Genomic DNA, 18264 nt, shown 5'->3' with positions numbered 1-18264 from the left:
CCCCTGCAGTAGGCCGACATCAGGTGAATATGTCCCATTGTGAATACTTCCTGATAGATTTTTTGTTAATTTAACTGGGAGCTGGGATGCTGGATATTGAAAGATTAACAGGCTGATGAGGGAGCTGCCTTTAGTTTGGTCTTTAAATGATAGGCGGTGATGAAGAACACATGTGCTATGAAATCTCCAGCAAAACCCACTGTTTACTAAGATCTATAGATGTCAATATCTTTCAGCAAGTGACTGAGGCCAAAGGGGCACATGGAGTGGACTAGGCCAGGGTGAAGCCTCGCCTCTGATGTAATGTTTCCTGCAAAGTGTCTGTCACTGACAGAAATAATTCAATTTCACCAATCAGCCTGCTGAAAGAAAGGGGAAAATGCTGTCTGAGCACACCAAGCTTCTAGAAGTCATGAGATCCAGGCCTAACAAGTCCTCCTAATGGCTTGAAAGCTGCACTACATTTTTTGGATGCTATACCCTAAAAAAAAAGAATTCTGTTATCATTAAATGCAGGAATATTGTACCAGTGAGCTGCTATATCGTGAATAAAAATAACTTTGCTGCATGGTGCTGACAGGCAAATAGCAGCATAGCAAAACAATGAAAGCAAAACATGGCCACACACAGCATTTAAAATCAAAAATGTCTACGACTTCCAGTCAGGAGACGTTTTTTAAAAAAAGTAGATTCTTTTTAGATTTTTCGATTTTTAATTTTTATTTTTAACAGCTCAATTTAAAATAACAACTTAATGTAAATCTTATATTAGGTACGCTTCTTACTGTGATATCTGATGTCTAAAAAGGGTTTTCCTTCATATTGGAAAGATATCATCTAGCTGTCTGTGGAGTCTACAGGACAGGAAGCATAGGGAAATCTCCATAATGTGACACAGATGGCAAAAAAATGACAGCAGTTGTATTTCTGTCTATAGCACATAACAGCAGTTGTGTCTACGGATCATTGCATTCAGTTTTATTGGTGATTTGGTGAGCAGATCTTAGGGGCAGTGTGATTTAGGGGGTCAGACCCCAATAAGTTGTTGGACTGTGGATTACTTGCCCTATGCCTCTCCTCCTGCCTCTCCTCGCTACCATTCTTTCTGATGAGGTGGACAATTTAGTCTGTGAAATGCATTGAAGTTTACATAGAAACTAGATTCTGGTCAATAACAATTTCCAATCGAGAACAACAATGTTATAACAATCTGTAATTTAAATGTTTTGGAAATAAAGCTGGCATTTTATGGTTTGGATATAGTGAATATGTTTTAAGAAAGGATGCCTGAAAAATCCTATTATGTTTCTTATTTCTATGTTTAGGGTATTGGCATTGGTGTTAACAACGAGCAATGTTAAGCATACAGGGAAGTGAAATTTATTTGAACAGTTGTACTTCTCCTATTCTACCCAAAATGAAAAAAAAAAATCCTTTTTTACAATTTATTCTTTGTTAGTTGCTAAAACTACAAAGTGTGCCTGATAAACAGTCTTTTTTTCTCTCTAATTGGGGCATTGAAATTCTTTTTTTGTTTCTCTTTTTTCTAAAAGTACAATTTTCAAATCAATACTAGCAAAAATCTAACATTGTTAACATATAATAATTAGAATGACAGTTCTATATAGGGCTTTATATAAAAATTTTGTGAAGAATGACTGAAAGTCTATTGTAGATGTTCAGAAAAATATGACCTATTTACAAGTAATTACTGGTGGGCACACCCAATGTTCCAGCATGCTGCTGTGTGCTATAATGACAAGTTATGACATTGGAAAAGTGGAAATAGGTAGCATGGGTCGGTGGCATAGGTAGCATAAATAGGTAGCGGTGAAATAGGTAGCATAGGTCGGTGGCATAGGTAGTCCATTATGCCATTTTTTTTATCTGCCCATTAAAATAAGCCTTACTTTAACCTGAATCCTGCTCTATATTGTTACTACATGCTGGACGCATGGTACTGTTTCTAAAGCAGTCACTACTCTGCCTGCCGCACCATGTCGGCTGTTCAATTGACAAGACTCAGCTGACTTGTATTTGCAGCAAGAGCTAGCTAAAAGGGAACTAGACTGAGCAACAGAGACCAGACTATTAGGAACCAGATGGAGAAGGAGGCCATTGGCAATATGAGCATTACTACCAGGTGGAAAAACAGCCAAATACCTACTAGGACTATCTTAATGGGCCAGCACCTACAGCTCTAACACGCAGTCAAACTAACAGTAACAGCTCAGCCACCCCCTTTGCAGAACCAATTTTGTCAATGACAGTGTTAGGGATAGAAGCAGGTGGAGGAGCACTGAAGGAAGATGGGCAGCTGGAGGCATTAGCTATATGCAGGGCAAATGAGGTGCGCAGGTGGAATTGCCATCAGAAGGAAAAGGTCATCTTATTAATTGTTTGATATCGGAGAGGTAATTGGTGATACAGTAACAAGTGGGGGTAGCTGGGTGGTGTACTTTGCATTGTAGATAACATAATCTTGATTGTTTTTATTGATAGTATGCAACATCAAAGTGTCTAAGTTGCACTCACAGAGCTCATCCCTATACCCTCACCCCCTTTAATCTTTACCCCCTTTCTAATACCCCCTCTTGATTCCCCCCTTTTGGATGATATGAGGTACCTGGAGTTAAGGAAGGTAGTGGTAGTTTAATGTAGCAGGAAGGGGCATTTTATTACATGTGGTTGTGTGTGCACATATGTCTTTAGTGTATGAGATGAACATAGACATGCAAGTGTGCAAGTGAGATGTGGTAAAAAAATGGATGTCCATACATTTTTCCAAATTTTGTTCATGAAAAAATTAAATTGGAGGATCCAGCAATCCTGGAATGGATTAAAAAGTTGTTTGCTATTTGTTAGCAAATGTTTTCAATCCTGAACCAGATCCCTTTCAGGTTTGGTAGATTACCCAGTTCCACTAATAAAAGTGCATATTCTCCAGCCATGAGGAGCATTACAAAATTAGGCCAACAGACTTTAACTACTTTTATGTCATAATAATCATAATAAATACAATGTATGTAAAACGTTGTCACAGCCAGAATATGGTACAGGGTAATACTTTTTAAAATTATAACTATCTTTTTACACTTCATGATCTGCCATGACTGCCTAAAAATATATAGTAACATCCAATTCTAAAAAGAGTTATATGTTTAAAGTATATATATATATATATATATATATATATATAAAATATAAATTTTTAATTCTAAAAGCACTAATAATTACAGCCTAGCAAAGTATAGCCCTGCTGCACAGTTAGTGTCAGTCAGTGTCAGTGCAATAAACATTCAGGATGGCTTATTAAACTAATAGGGAGTAAATGCTTCCTGAACTCAGTAAATACTTACTATTAGTCAAGGAAACATAAAAGAAAAAACTGGAATCATTTTTGTACAAGGATGGATGATTTAGGTGAACATAGCTCTACCACAATTATTAAACACAGTGGAACACACTTTGGAAAGTGAACATTTACTTTCATGAGCTACCTCTGCTCTTTTAGTAAATCCATCCAGCTCTGTATATTCCCAATGAAGGTCAATGGGATAAATTCCCTAAAGGGACAAAGACTATTTATTAAACTACATGTTCACTTTAGAAATTGTGTTTTCTCTGTGCAAAGTGTATGTTAATTCAGCTAAGCAAATTTAGTGAAGCTATGTTCACTTCATGTGCAAGGGAAATTAATATTTGTATATAGATTCTTGCAGATGATTAAACTGAACACACCTTTGCTAATCTCACTATGGTATCCGATCAGAAGAAAAAGGTCAACCTATTAATTTTTTGGTATCAGTGGTATAAGGGGGTAATTGGTGATACAGTGACAAGTGGGGTTAGCTGGTGGTGTACTTTGCATTGTAGATAACATAACCTTGATTTTTTTGTATTGATAGTATGCAACATCAAAGTGTCATAGTTGCACTTCCAGAGCTCATCCTTTCTTCTTTTCCCCTGTATCCTTTTCTACTACCCCCTCTTGATTCCCCTTTTTGGATGACATGGGGTACCAGGAGTAAAGGAAGGTAGAGGTAGTTCAATGTGGCTGGAAGGGGCATTTTATTACATGTGGTTGTGTGTGCACATATGTCTTCAGTGTGTGAGTGGAACATAGACATGCAAGTGAGATGTGGTATGTTATGTCATTGCTGGCCTCTGTAGTGGCTCTCAGGCAGGACTAATGAAATGTAAGTAAGACCATGCCACAATTTAGTCACTGCCACAATTACCTTACATTCTGTGCTGCTGACTCTATCCTATCCTTAAAAAAATATGGATGCCCGTGGTTTTTAACCCAATAAATTGAGTGATCCAGCAAAAATGAAATGGATTTCTTAAAAGTCATTTGCTATTCATTAGCACATGTTTCCTAGACCAAATCCATTCCAGGTTTGGTGGATCACCCAGCTTCACTGGTAAAAGTTTATATTTTCCAGCCCTGCGGAGCTTTAATAAAATACTGTCACAGCCAGAATATGGTACACTGTAATACTTTTATAAAATATAATTATCTTTTCACACTTTATGATCTGCCATGACTGCCTAGAAATATATAGTAAATACCAATTTCAAAAACGTGTTTTATGTTTAAAGTATATATATTATACATTTTTAAATTAAAAGGACTGTTAATCACACCCTGGCAAAGTATAGCCCTGCTGCACAGGTAGCGTCAGTGTCAGTGCAGTAAAAATTAAGGATGGCTTATTAAACTAATAGGGAGTAAATGCTCCCTGGACTCAGTAAATACTTATTATTAGTGAAGGAAAAATAAAATAAACAACTGGAATCATTTTTGTACATGGTTGAATGATTGAGGTGAACATAGCTCTACCACAATTACCAACCACAGTGGAACACACTTTGCAAAGTGAACATTTACTTTCCTAAATGAGATATCTCTGCTATTTCAGTAAACCCATCTAGTACCGTATATTCCCAATGACAAACAATGGGATAAATTCCCTAAAGGGACAAGGCTATTCATTACATTAAATGTTCACTTTAGAAATTGTATTTTCTCTGTGCAAATTGTATGTTAGTTCAGCTAAGCAAATTTAGTGAAGCTATGTTCACTTTAAATAATCATGTGCAAGGAAACTTAATATATGTTTATAGATTCCTGCACACATCTTTGCTAATTTCACTGTAGATTCTAAAAATTTGCTTTTAACACTAAGCTATTTTTATTTATTTTTTTAAGTTCCCCTTTAGGTGTGTTTTAGTGCAATAAGTAACCTTATAGACATGCAGACATGTAGAATACCAGTTTAGTGTGCGGTTACACAAATGCCTGGTGGCATAATGCAGGTTGGCTGTGCAGTGTTGTTCAATGTATGATCCTCAGCAGAATGAGTTGTGTTCAGGTTGAGATGGTGTTGTGTACTGTACAGCAGTGTGCGCAGTAATGAGGAGCAATGTGTGTAATTGCTGTCTCTGGCTGATCGGCTGGATAATAATGGAAGCTGCTGAATTCATCTGTGCCTGAACTTTGCATGAACCTGAGATTAAACAGGGGAAGGCAGCTAAACATTTTGTTGCTAGATTCCTTTTCAACAGGCCTTTTAGACTAAGTAAATATTGATCAGTTTCAATCTGAATACCCTGGGGGAAGACCCCGAAGTGTCTGTATTGCTTAAAAAAGTAAACTTTTCAAGAGAATAGGAGGAAAACCTCTGTTACTTACAATGAATGATACATTTCAAGTGGATGTGAAAGGATATGTTCCTTGTAATCCACCTTTAATGACCCCGTATAATGTTTATACACGGGTACTTAATTATTATTAACGGGAATTTACTTTTGTGTAAGTCGTTTTTATCTTATAGGTTTCTTTATAATAAACATTAATAGAGAACGCTAAAAACAGTTAATTCGTTCGAAAACTAATTTGTTTACGGAGAAGATTTATTTTTTTCACCAACTGTCACTTTTATATTGAATTATTACAATTTAATAAATACACCTAAAACAAAAAGTGATATGGGCAAATTTTCTTTAAACTAATTTTTTATTCATGTATCTTAATAAGTATGAATTTATTTATCCTAATGCTATATTATTGAGAAGAATCTGATTTAATTTATATTTTTCATTTTTATTAATCAGTGATTGAGATTATTATTATTAATAAAAAATATAAGGAAACGAATTAATAATAAACCGATACATTTTTTGACTTCTAACCAATCCTTTATATTATGTTTGTTTTTTTTGTTACAAAGTTGGAGATACAATGTATATAGATTTTTAGTGACGTTTGTATGTACATCAAAAGTCCCCTTCCTTTGTATCAATGTGAACTGTGATTATCTCTCTAGGAAATCCGTTATGTTATACAATGTACGTCCTTTTTGTGACCTCTTTCGTTTAGTTATTTTTTTGTTTTTTACCGTGTTCGTTTTCAGGACTTACAAGCTAACCTATGCCATCATTAACATGAGTTGAATGGCTACTTAGATGTTAAACGATCCCTTTACTTTGATGTTGCTCCATAAGCCTCCACTGTACTTGTTCCTTAAGATATGAGATAGGGAAAGGAGTTCGTTGTTATGTTAATGGGATTTAGGACATTAAAGTACAGTAGAAGGAGTAGGGAAGCCAGACATCTGGTTCACCTTGCTGCTATAAACAAAAGAAGTGAGACGGAATGAGAAAAAAACTGCACTTTTACTTTGATGTCAGCACTGGATCATCTATAACAGAAGCAAATTTAGCTTGTTAATTAAATTCTCTATACCGGTCACCTATATATGTTATAAATTGTCGGTTGTCATCAAATATCATATTTTAATATTGTTCATGAATTAAACACCAACATTTTAAAATTTTACTCCCTAGCAGTATTTTTTGCTGCAAGAGTGCTGAAGATTGGGAGAAATGATTGAAGTGGGAAATAGCCCTTTACCAGGATGAGATGTGTGCTTATAGGGACTGATGTGAGGAAAGACTGACTGAAGACAAGCTGCACATTTTTGTCAGTCTTCTGTGTTTACACATGTCAACTTTCTGATTGAGGTGAAAAGTTCACTAGTTCTTGACCCAAGATGTTCCAGGAGGTGTCATTTCATGTGAAATGGAAGGACATTCTGTAACTACTGTAAAGGATTTTTTCTTATAGCTTATTGGTTATTTGTTTCGTTGCAAATAAATAAATTAAATAGAAAAACAATACTTTGTCATTTTAACAAGTTTATTTATTATCCAGAACCTATAATTTAGAACCACTGAGCCCCAAACATACACATATAATAAGACCATCATTTTCTGTATCGAAATATAATTTTAACCACAAGTTATAACTGATAAAACTCAGTGTATATACTGTAAATGATTGTGTCTCATGCACAGGCTTATACAAGAATCACAAAATATACAGAATGATTTGATCATCATAAGCAATACTGAAAATGTCTGTAGGACATGAATCACTTGGTAATTCTAAAGTTTTATCACACATTTTATAGACTGCTGATGAGTTTCTAAAAAGTGTTAGCTGAGTTTCTTGAATTAGTACTCAGCTCAAACATCAAATCAGTTTATAATAGTGAAACCATTTATCTGATAGAACATTAAAAGCTGATGCAGGATAACTAAGCTAGACCAAAATATGTGCCATTTAGTCAACCTTAACCTGTATGTAAAGGGGCAATGATTGGAATTAGAATACTAGTAAAAGTTAACAAATATTTTGCATTATAACTTTTTCACAATTTGGTACCCACCCCCATCATTTCACATAAGATAATTCAAGTTTCTACAAAAAGGCCTCAAAGATAAATCTCTGAAAAAACGAATCGATATTTACAATCTTTCCAGATACAGACAACAAAACATAAATCACATTTAAATAAACTCATAAAGTCTTTCAGTTTCTGTAAACTTCTTTTATATATAGTGCATTACATTGAAAGTACCTATGCCAGCCATGTAATAGGACCATGTGCTCTTCTATCACCCAGTACTTGACCATAGGAAGCAGCTCATTCAGCATATATTCAATTTAACACATGCCAATACTGATTGTGGGTTCCATTTTGGTTCCAAACACAAAATGGTTTAAGGACAGTTTGTGCAAAGAAAACTCTGGTGGCAGGAGGCAGATCACATACACAGTGCAGGTTTGGGAAGTCTTTGGCATCTTTGGGAAAACATTGCAACATAACAGCTGCTGTTTAGTTGGAGGAATTGAGATGATCAGAGGTAGAAGAAGCTGGTGATGGAGCACAGGGTGAAGGACTTGACTTGTCTGACATGTCTTCTGACTTTTCATCACTTCCTGTGCTGGCAGAGGGGGATATTGGCAGAAGACCCTCTTTCTCTCTCTTTTTTTGTTTCATCCTTCTGTTCTGAAACCAGATCTTCACCTGGGTCTCATTAAGCTGCAGAGCTGCTGCAATTTCCACCCTCCTAGCTCTGGTCAAGTATTTGTTAAAATGAAATTCTTTTTCCAGTTCTGTTAGCTGTTTGGTGGTAAAATTGGTTCTTACTGTGTTGGGTTGACCTGCATATCCATATTCCCCAGCTTTACCTGCAAGACATAAGGGAGCCTTGTTAGAAACCCAATCTTTAGTTAAGGACTGCAATCTTCATAAGTTTTAATAAAAGCATTATTGCTCTATAACAGAAGAAAATAAAGATGATATGGTGGTGCCAGTGACCCTATGCAATAAACCTATCAATGTAATGTGTGCTTGTATTGCCAGTTTACACAGTTCACCCAGCAATGTACACTTTAAGTTATTGTTATCACTATTTGTACAGTTTGGGATACTTTTACAGAAGAACATCAAGAATAATTAAACATAATGTTTAAAATGTAACATGCTTTGAGCATTAATGAAGCTTGAAAGGTGATCACACTAACATTGTATGAATTCTACACCTTGGAAAGATCTTGTGTGTGCATGGGTGAAAGGAAGAAGTAAGCACATTATAGAGGACTTGTAATAGATGACAGCTGTGCATTGCTTTTCTGATTTACCTGTTTTAGGGGGATTGCGCTTCACTTTCATCCAGTCGAAGGTCTGTGCTGGAGGTGAGGTTTCAGCTGAAGGAGATCCACAAGCTTCTTGGTGATTGATGTGTATGCTGCTCACATTGTTGTTGTTATAGCTGGCCAAGGGAAGGTTCTGCTGCTCTGCTCCATAAGTATGGTGGTGATGGTGGTGCAAGTAATGGGCTGACCCAGTGCCATCCACATAGCTCTGGTGCTGTTGGACCACAGTGGAAGCGATGTTCCCAGTATACACAGTGCTGGGGAAGCCCGGACTGACCTCTGATTCTTGATTTATGGGGAAGTGAGAGTATCCTGCGCTGAAATTCTGGATTCCATAACCTGCAGCACAGCTCGGGTGTGAATATGACATGCCCAGGTTGTTGTGAGCTTGGAAAGCCCCAGACTGGTGGGGATGGTGATGATGATGATGGTGGTGATGGGAACTTAGCTGGACCCCCCGGCCAACCATAAAGCGATCATCGTTGTTACAATTATTGGCACTGACTGCGCAGGACTGGAAAGTTGTAAGTCCATGATCAGGGTGAAAGGCTCTGGAGGTGCAGCTCCCAGTTTCTGCGTTCATCAGGCTCGGGTAATCTAGGAAGGAACTCATTCTGGCATAGTCCATCTATCACTGTGTGTCTGGGTGTCTTTGGAGTCCTGGGTGACCGTGCCAACTTTCTCACTTCCTCCATGGGGCCAGCAGAAAATAATATGAATGTACAGTCAGGGTGCGTCACGTGGTTACGCCAGCCAATAGCAGCGCAGCCTGATAAAGTTTGACTCTTCTGGCTGCTGATGGATCGCATTTAAATTCCAATAGCTGCTGTATGAAGGTGACGAGCAGATCAGAGCAATGCACAGAGCACACAGCACACCGGAGCCGATGGGGACATCACAGCACTGGTAAGTCATCTGATTGTCACCAGCATTGCATTGATCTCACTATAACTAGATTCTATCTGTGCCTATAATTATGGGGGCTGCAAGAATCACCTATCATGTGCTGCTGCTAAATTTTCTATATTATGTGTATGCAATACTATATCATGTACACAATGTTCTATATCCTACCTGGCTGGCTAAGTCAATGAGATGATTTGTAAGATGATTTTACTGTACAATAAATTGGATGTAGACTCACTTCAAATACTTAATCACGATTTATTTTATCTGCACCTGATTGGCAATTTACAGTAAATATTTACACAATTCATTGTCTGTGAACATTTCCAATACTTATATCATCCTTATAGTGTGGCTAATGTTTAATCATTTATTAGCTGTCCTTCTATAGTTACTAAAAGAACCTGAGCATGTTCACACAATAACTCTGATTTACTGAAGTTGACAATGTTCACACGTTCGGGCTGGCTTGAATTGTCCAACCATGTGCAGAGGATAGATCTGGACTTTCTTTACAGTGTGTAATTGAAGTGAATCGTCATACAATTTGTTGTTTGAACATTTTCAGATGTGTATAGGTTCACTTTAAATATGCACCTCGTAGATTGTAAGCTCTTCGGGGCAGGGTCCTCTCCTCCTCCTGTGTCACTGTATCTGTCTGTCATTTGCAACCCCTATTTAATGTGCAGCACTGCATAATATGTTGATGCTATATAAATCCTGATTATTAATATTAATAATCTGAAAAGCAAATCCCTGTCCACTTGTACCTCAATGCGGGGAGGTAACACTGCAACCTTGGAATTGTTTTGTATACCAGCTTTATGATCAGCTGGCTTTTATTTTTTTAATGTGGCACTGTGCAGAATGCAAATCTGTAAAAGGTGATCATTCATCTGAAATCTGGTTTCTATGGGTTATTGCACTTTGCACATCCTGGCTGCTTCTTGCACTGTAACTTTACTCCAATAGTTACTAAAGGCAATACTTTAACTTTTCTTCAATTCAGATTGCTGCCAGCCCATAAAATTTGATTTTGCTACACTGTGCACATTCGATACACTGTTGCAGGTTGTAAGGATTGTTATCATGTGCACTGCAGGGGCTGTATTGTTCTAAGTGACCTGACCCCAGATATAGTCCATTGTCATCTCAGTGTGTGTCTCTCACCTTTTCTCCCCTGTCCTCTATTCCCCCTCTCTCCCTCTCATCTATGTGTGTCCCCTCCCTAGTCCTCTCCTCCCTCTACTCTACCCCCCCCCCTCCTCCTTTAGTCCTGCAAAGAATATGGAAGCTAGCCAGGGACTCCAACATTGATTGATATTGTATGATATCACCATAGCAATAGCTGTCCCTTTATCTTCATGTGCTTGTAGTAAAGGCAACCAGAAAGGTGTTATATACCTCACTTTTAACAGTCATTCCAGAAAACAATGTTAATGGTTTAATTATTGATAATTAGACACATGACCAAATTGTGACCCCTGAGTGACCCAGGGGGACTTCTTGTAATTAGGTACAATGAAAGCCAAACAGGTTCATCAACTCAATAAACTGCTTTAATATTGACACTATCCTCAGAGAACAATTTACTTTTTATACTTTTTATATATTCCTTACTTAGAGTGCTTACAAAAATTTAAAATTATTTTTAATTTGCCTAATTTCCAATAGGTGCCACCAACATGCCACAAAATTAAGACTACAGACTTAGTGCGGACCTAAACCTCCTGGACTGCCACAGATAACTAAAACCTTATCCTAGTAAAATAAATATTGTTTCAAACATTCAAAGTAGTAGAGCCATTTTTTAGATGCACTTAAATGGCAAGTTGATTGGCCAGGTATAAATATCATTCTCACCTCGCGTTTCAGAAATACAAAATTTCCAGCTTGATGTATATTTTGGTGTGGTTTCTAGCAAAACACATCAGATAATGGGAGATGCTTTCAAAGCACCAGAATGGAAGGAAAAAATGGACACACACTATTAAATAATGATGAAGCATGCCACAACATATAGTATTGGTTTTTGTGTTGGGGTACCACTGAATCCCACCACAAATAAAGGATGCACATAATATCTGTTAACATGTATCGTGGTAATACGCGTTATGCATACATATTTGCTATGCAAATGGATGAACAGCAATGTACCCTAACACACTAAGTATGTGAAATGCATTTTTTGCTTTTAGACAGCATACCAAAATGCACAGCAATATGCACTGTGGTGTGCTGCAGGTGTGTTGGCCACTAGTGTAACAGCACATTGGAGTGTCATTTAATATCAAGGGTCCTGCAGCACAGTTAACTAAGCATTACTACAGCACACCAATAGTTAGGGCATTCACACCTGTACAGTATGGGAACACATCATCATGGACAGGTGTAAATGAGAATAACTAAAGGATTTTATCTGCATCATTGAGCATTCCAGTTTATGTCAATGGAGAGGGGAGGAGATTAGTGATGCTGTAATGGGCATTTATTGTAGGGTGGAACAATACAAAATCAGTAAGGTTTTCCAATCCTTTCTTTACCTAATGGACAGATATGATTCTTGATTGGCCTGAACCATTTAGGCTTGCCCCTAAGAGGCTATAGGTTGATTTACTAAAGCAAGAGAAATATGCTAACTTACTGATAAAGATGAAACTGTGCTCACTTTGAATCCCCAATCATCTTCAAGGAAAGGAAAAAAGTAATTTGCTTGCTTGTGATTGAATGATTAAAGTGAAAGCAGCCTTATTTTATCCAAGTGAACAAGTATGCTGCACTGTAAATATGCACTATTGCTTTTTTCAAATCAACCCCAATGACTACCACTTTCCACAAAAGAAGTGCTCATAGCATGCAAGGAGAATATTCAAAAGATTAGCTTGCAGACCATTTTCTTCCCTTGGTTCTGAGTTGCACCCTTGCCAGTTCATTGGATAATTCATTAAATAAATTTAGTACTACATATAATAGGTAGAGATATCTAGGACTGTCATTTTCTAGGATATATGGCTTGTCTGTATCCTCAGACCCAATGGCTGGCGGGGTCTGGGCCTACCATCCAGCAACTGACATAATTTGCCAATTAGTAGCTTGATTATTTTTATTTTCCCAGGGAATATTTGCATCAGTCAGCTAGCCTTGTGCAGGTTTGTAGTTTTTTTTCTCTATCACGCTGTAGCTTAGTTGGGTATTTTGGGTATTACATCACTTTCTAGTGTTATCAGCTCAGCACAGGACAATTAGTCACAGAGCTTTGCTTACTAAAATCAAATATAAATTTAAAGCAAGATGCTCAATATTTGTTCAAAACAGTCGTTCTCTGTGATCAACAGTGATCATTTCAGGTGACAGGTAATACAAAAGTGCGCTGTATAGGTAGAATCAGATATTGCTGAGCGGCCTGTTCTGTTCTAAGGAGGGGGGGGGGAGTCAGAGGTACCACAATGGTTCACCTTAATGGTTGGTTGTTTTGTGATCTGGCCCAGCAGATTGCTAAGTATTGTTGTAGGACATTTGTATCAAATCTTTTTCTCTCTTCTTTTCCAACAAGGATAATCTGGCATTTGTAAAAAGCCTAATCACCCATGCCCCACCCCCACCCAAAAAAAAGTCAGCTGTTATTGCACCTGAAAGACAAAACAGCATCAACCTTCATTTTCCATTCAATTCCAAGAGGGTTTTTCAGAAATAAAAAAACATGGCAAACAATTAAGGCTTAGGTTTACAAGTTTTGTTATGGTAACATGCGTGTTCTTATGTGTTGCAATGCTATTATATTTAATGACACCCTATTGCGCATCACATCTTACAATTGACCTACATTTTAGTACTGAACAAAAAAAATCTGCTGCTTTTAAAGGTCCATTGTGGTGTGTTGGCAGCCTAATAAAACTGAATGTGCTGCCTTACCACAATGCATTCTAATGAGCAACATTAAAGTATGTGCACTATGCTTTGCAAATATCTGAATCTGGTCTAAGCCACTCATCCTTACATTTGTACATATTTTATTCTCTTACCCTATCCCTAATTATCCCTAACCCTTCCCTAACATGTAAGCTAAGCTCTCAAATTTTAACTATCAACCTGAAATTCCCATACTTACCTTATGGAGCCAGGCAGTGTAACAATTTGGCTTTGTCCACTAGCAGCACCAAAAACTCACATCTGTTTGCAACTCAATATGGTCAAGTGAATTTAGAAAAAGTACCTATGAGCACATAATCCTGTTCAAGAAAATTCAAGCAATCAAAACATACAAATTTCACAAAATCACAACTTCCCAATAAGTAATGAGACGGTTAATTCCTGGGCTTTTCTGGAAATATCTGCTTGTTGTAACTGGATGTTTGTAATAGAAGCTGCAGTAAAGTTTCCATGGATGCAGCTCTGGAAGTTGCTTTATTTTTGTTTAACATTCAATAGAAAACAGCAACAGGAATCTGCATACAGTGATAAAACTTTCACTTTCCTTTGCTGAGCTGAAAAAAGTTGGAGCAGTTTTCCATGGAAATAAAACAGATTGCTTTTATTGACATGGCTGGCTGCTATACTTTAAAAAGTTAAAATAGAAGTAGATTTTTCCCATAGCAACCTATAAACATTTTGTCTATTCCACAACAAGGACATGGCAGAAAAACCTGATCTGGTTGCCTCAAATGGGTTTCCTTTTCATCTCTCCACTGTTGACAAAACATACTCATTGGTGTTGATTTACTAAAGAAGTACTTTTGCCATTCACCAGTTTACCATTCACATAGCAAATGACAGCTCTCTGAGTAAATACTATGTAGTTCTATTCACTATCGTGTGTAAGATTTTTAGTTTTTATTTTTCTTGCACAATTGCACATCTTTTTCTGTACTTGGTAATTATAAATTTTGTTAAATTCACTGGCCAGCATAGCATCTGCTAAATATAAAAAATATAAAAATCCCACTTAATTGACATTTGGGTAGCTTTGTGGAATAATTCTTTTAACTATTATAGGACAGATAAGGAAGGGTATTACCAATGTACTTAAAGTACAGATCAGTGCTCCTAAACACCTAGACACATGTTTTCAATGCACAGCATTAAGTCGTGTAATCCAGCATGTGTATGGGCAATGCTATTTCCCAGTCTCAATGATTTAATACTACACCTGAATATCTTTCTATAAACCTGCAAATATACCCTTTAAATAAATATACACTTTGTGACATCTGTAAATCCATACAAAATTATCAAACGTGTAAAAGAAGGATCAGAAAGGGTAAAAAAGAAAAAAAAAACAACCTGATTCAAAAAGAAAGTCAAAGTAGGTCTGAAGACCCTTTTTTCTGACAACAAAAAACCCAGGAGCATGCGCAGTGAGCATGTGGAGGCGTGACGTCATAGGAGCATGCGTGGTGATTCTTAGTCGTAGTTGATCTATAGCAATAAATTAATTTCCCCGTTTTACTATAATCTGTTTGTTTTCTAAGCAGGTCAGGCGCTGAAATCTATAGTTCTATAATAAGTGTGTTAATATTTAATTAATTATACGGTTTAGTCCACCCAGCTTTGTATATTAACTCTCTTATTATTAAGGACATTTCATACAATAAAGCTCTGGTGGATAATGTTTCTCATGCACACGTGTAGTATTTGCAGAATAAATCAAATGCATCTCTTCCTTGTATCAGTCCCTGTATTGTACATACATGTGAGTGTGCAGATCTGGGCTCTGCCATTGTAAAGGAAGACAATGTGAAAGCTGGCGGCAAATCCTGGACTGGATCAGGCAGTGTGCCTGGGATTCACAATGCAATGTGTACACGATCTTCATAGACATTAGAGCTTCATTACACATCCAATATTAGGAACATTTACAGCAATGCAATCTCTTGTATCATCTGACATTTTGTTACAGATTTTATACTAAGAAATCAAGAAACTTACAATTTACATTCCAATTGTATTTATCACAGCACTTCCCTCGCCTACACTAAATATCCGTTTACAATTCGTATTTTGTAATAATATTTGTATAAAATGTCAAGCCGCTGCAATACAAAAATTACTAAAAAAAATCGCATGGTCAGAGCATAGCGATTAAAGATTTTTTTTATGATTTATTAAATGAATGCTGCTAACCTGAGAGCAAATCCAATAATTGAATAAAAAATACATTTCTCTGATCATGACCGGGTGATTAGGATTTGGATATATGCAGTTAACCCTGTGAATATATCCAAAACTTAATCATCCAATCAGGATCAGAGAAATGTATTTTTAATTTCAAATTATTTTTTTACATACTATATACATACATACTATATTTGTTGTATTATATATAAACGGTGATTATATATTAGTAACTTGATTGGTATTGTTTAAATTATAAAATCAGTTTGCTAGAGCTTTTATATGGGTTATTTGTGGATCTTATTGAGGGTTCTCAGCTAGAGAACAGATGGACTACTAAGTAGTATTTTAGTTTTAGATCTTTTACATTTTCAATTTGATTCCTGTTTAGCCATGGAGGGGCCGATTTGGTGGGATCTGACCACTTACTGCTGGAGATCTCCATAGAAGGACAAGTCCTTTGTGTTACTGTCAGCCCCAGAGCCGGGGAATCTGCGTTTAGAATGGCGCACTTCAATGACAATTCTAATGGATATAACACATAACTATGAAAGGAATTCGTCTTTTTATACCGCTCTCTCCGAGGAATTCCTTTGTGCAAAACATCACTTCTTCCAAGCAAGAAAGAGAACCTAAAAAAGTAACTGTAACTATAGCAGTAAAAATAATTGTAACTTTAGGGGAAAAAATACAAAATAATATTAGGCACTCCACATTGCTACAATTAATCTCCAGTGCAATATACAAAAAAATAAACATATCTAAAAAATTAATCTGATCTCGATTTGATTTATAAGTTGTGCTTTGTAATTAATAGTGGATGGAGGGTTAATCATTGTAGGAGTGTGGTGGAGGCTCAGCCAGATACACAGGGCAGATTGGGGCAGGCTTGTCCTTATTGCAGCAGCCGCAGTAAAAACCGAGCTGTTGTTTTAATAGGGCAATAAAAATGAATTATGGCTGAACGCCTTCTAGCACAAAGCTTGTGGAATGGAATCCCCAGTCTAGTGCTATACGTAAGAGGCTTTTTTTGTATTTGTGTGTGCGTTCCTGCAATTGATCTCCTTGATGACATTCTCATTCATAGAAAGCATTTGATTTATGAGTTTAGGAAGAATTGCATACAGCATATCTAGATATTATTGCCTAAGCAGCCAGCATGGAGAGATGAGCAAAACAAACACCGTTTTTACTATAAATATATATAAATATATATTTATTTATATATATATATATATATATATATATATAATTATGCCTTGTTGCAAGAATATTCGTGATGAGCCATTTGCAGTGGGGGAGGGGCAATATAATTATATAACTTGTAGGAGTGAGCTTTTTTATCTGTTACTTTTAGCGTTTTGTTTTTTACTTGCCGACATGTTCAATTGTTTTAAACTATTTTTTCTCCTAGGTAAACTTTCTGGGATCTTTCAGGATTGAAATCCTTTTACGGATCAAGAAGGCAATTTAATTCCATATGTATTTAAAAAAAAGCATACTAATAGTTATTTTTATTACCCATTAAAACACATTTACTTTTTTGTACTGTTTTTATGTTTCTGGTGTAAATCTACTGGAGACAATTGAAGGACTATTTTTCTGTATTTTTTAGCAAAATAAAAGCAAATAAAAAATATAGAATATGTACATAAAAATCTGCAATAAATATTTGCTTTTGTACAGACATTCATTAAGTGTTGGTGATATCTCTGATCGCTCCCTATGAAACAGGAAAAGAAATAAAGCTTAAGGACATTTCAGGAGGGGGAAACTCCCGAATAAAAATGAAAAGAACCTGCGGGGTATAATGATATAATCATTTATTCTACCAAAATACTTATATGACAACGATGTAATACAAAAATAAAAAGAAAGTGAAGATACATTTACATCTGTAGTCACTTTCTTAGAGGCCTCAGTTATTGCTTCCAATGATTTAGGTCAACAGAAATGAAAATGCAAAGGTCATTAAATACTGCAATGGCTCTTGGAGTCGATTAAAGGGCAAAAAAATAATAAAAATAAAAATAAAAATAAAAACCAATTTTTGAGCAGAAAAAAAGTCGGCGGTTTTTTTGAAGTGTACGGGAGATCAGTAGTTCAAATGCTGCAAGTCAATGGTAGTAAAAGTATCTGTGAAAAAATCAAAACTGTCTGTTGAGATATCTACAGGACTGTCTAGAGATCCTGGCAGGCTGGGGGACACTGTGTCTGAGAGCTGAAGGCAGGAATCT

The 18264-nt window shown here is 36.5% G+C and overlaps 2 protein-coding genes across 2 annotated transcripts in view; both read right to left on the bottom strand.

The window, feature by feature from the left end:
• Positions 1 to 7233: 7233 nt before the first annotated feature.
• HOXA1 (homeobox A1) lies at positions 7234 to 9669 on the bottom strand. Its single transcript, XM_072412497.1, has 2 exons — positions 8996 to 9669; positions 7234 to 8542 (listed from the first exon to the last, which is right to left on the bottom strand). The coding sequence occupies exons 1-2, from the start codon at positions 9636 to 9638 to the stop codon at positions 8187 to 8189; spliced, it is 999 nt and encodes a 332-aa protein (XP_072268598.1). The 5' UTR covers positions 9639 to 9669; the 3' UTR covers positions 7234 to 8186.
• Positions 9670 to 17833: 8164 nt separating this feature from the next.
• The window catches only part of HOXA2 (homeobox A2), a 2675-nt gene continuing 2244 nt past the window's right edge, over positions 17834 to 18264 (bottom strand). Inside the window, exon 2 of the mRNA XM_072412496.1 lies at positions 17834 to 18264. This exon is cut by the window's right edge and continues 595 nt beyond it. Within this exon, the coding sequence (XP_072268597.1) occupies positions 18123 to 18264 (142 nt within the window). The 3' untranslated portion in view covers positions 17834 to 18122.

Source organism: Pyxicephalus adspersus, chromosome 5 (genome assembly GCF_032062135.1).
Source record: "Pyxicephalus adspersus chromosome 5, UCB_Pads_2.0, whole genome shotgun sequence".
Lineage (NCBI taxonomy): Eukaryota > Metazoa > Chordata > Amphibia > Anura > Pyxicephalidae > Pyxicephalus > Pyxicephalus adspersus.
The sequence above is the reverse complement of the archived record's forward strand: the minus strand, read 5'-3'. Positions and strand labels throughout refer to the sequence as shown.

Excerpts from the sequence above, each read along its gene's own strand:
- HOXA1 (XM_072412497.1), bottom strand. The coding sequence starts at position 9,638 with ATGGACTATGCCAGAATGAGTTCCTTCCTAGATTACCCGAGCCTGATG. Across the intron at positions 8,543-8,995 it reads GCGCAATCCCCCTAAAACAG|GTAAAGCTGGGGAATATGGA; the intron begins GTAAATCAGAAA and ends TATGTCTTGCAG.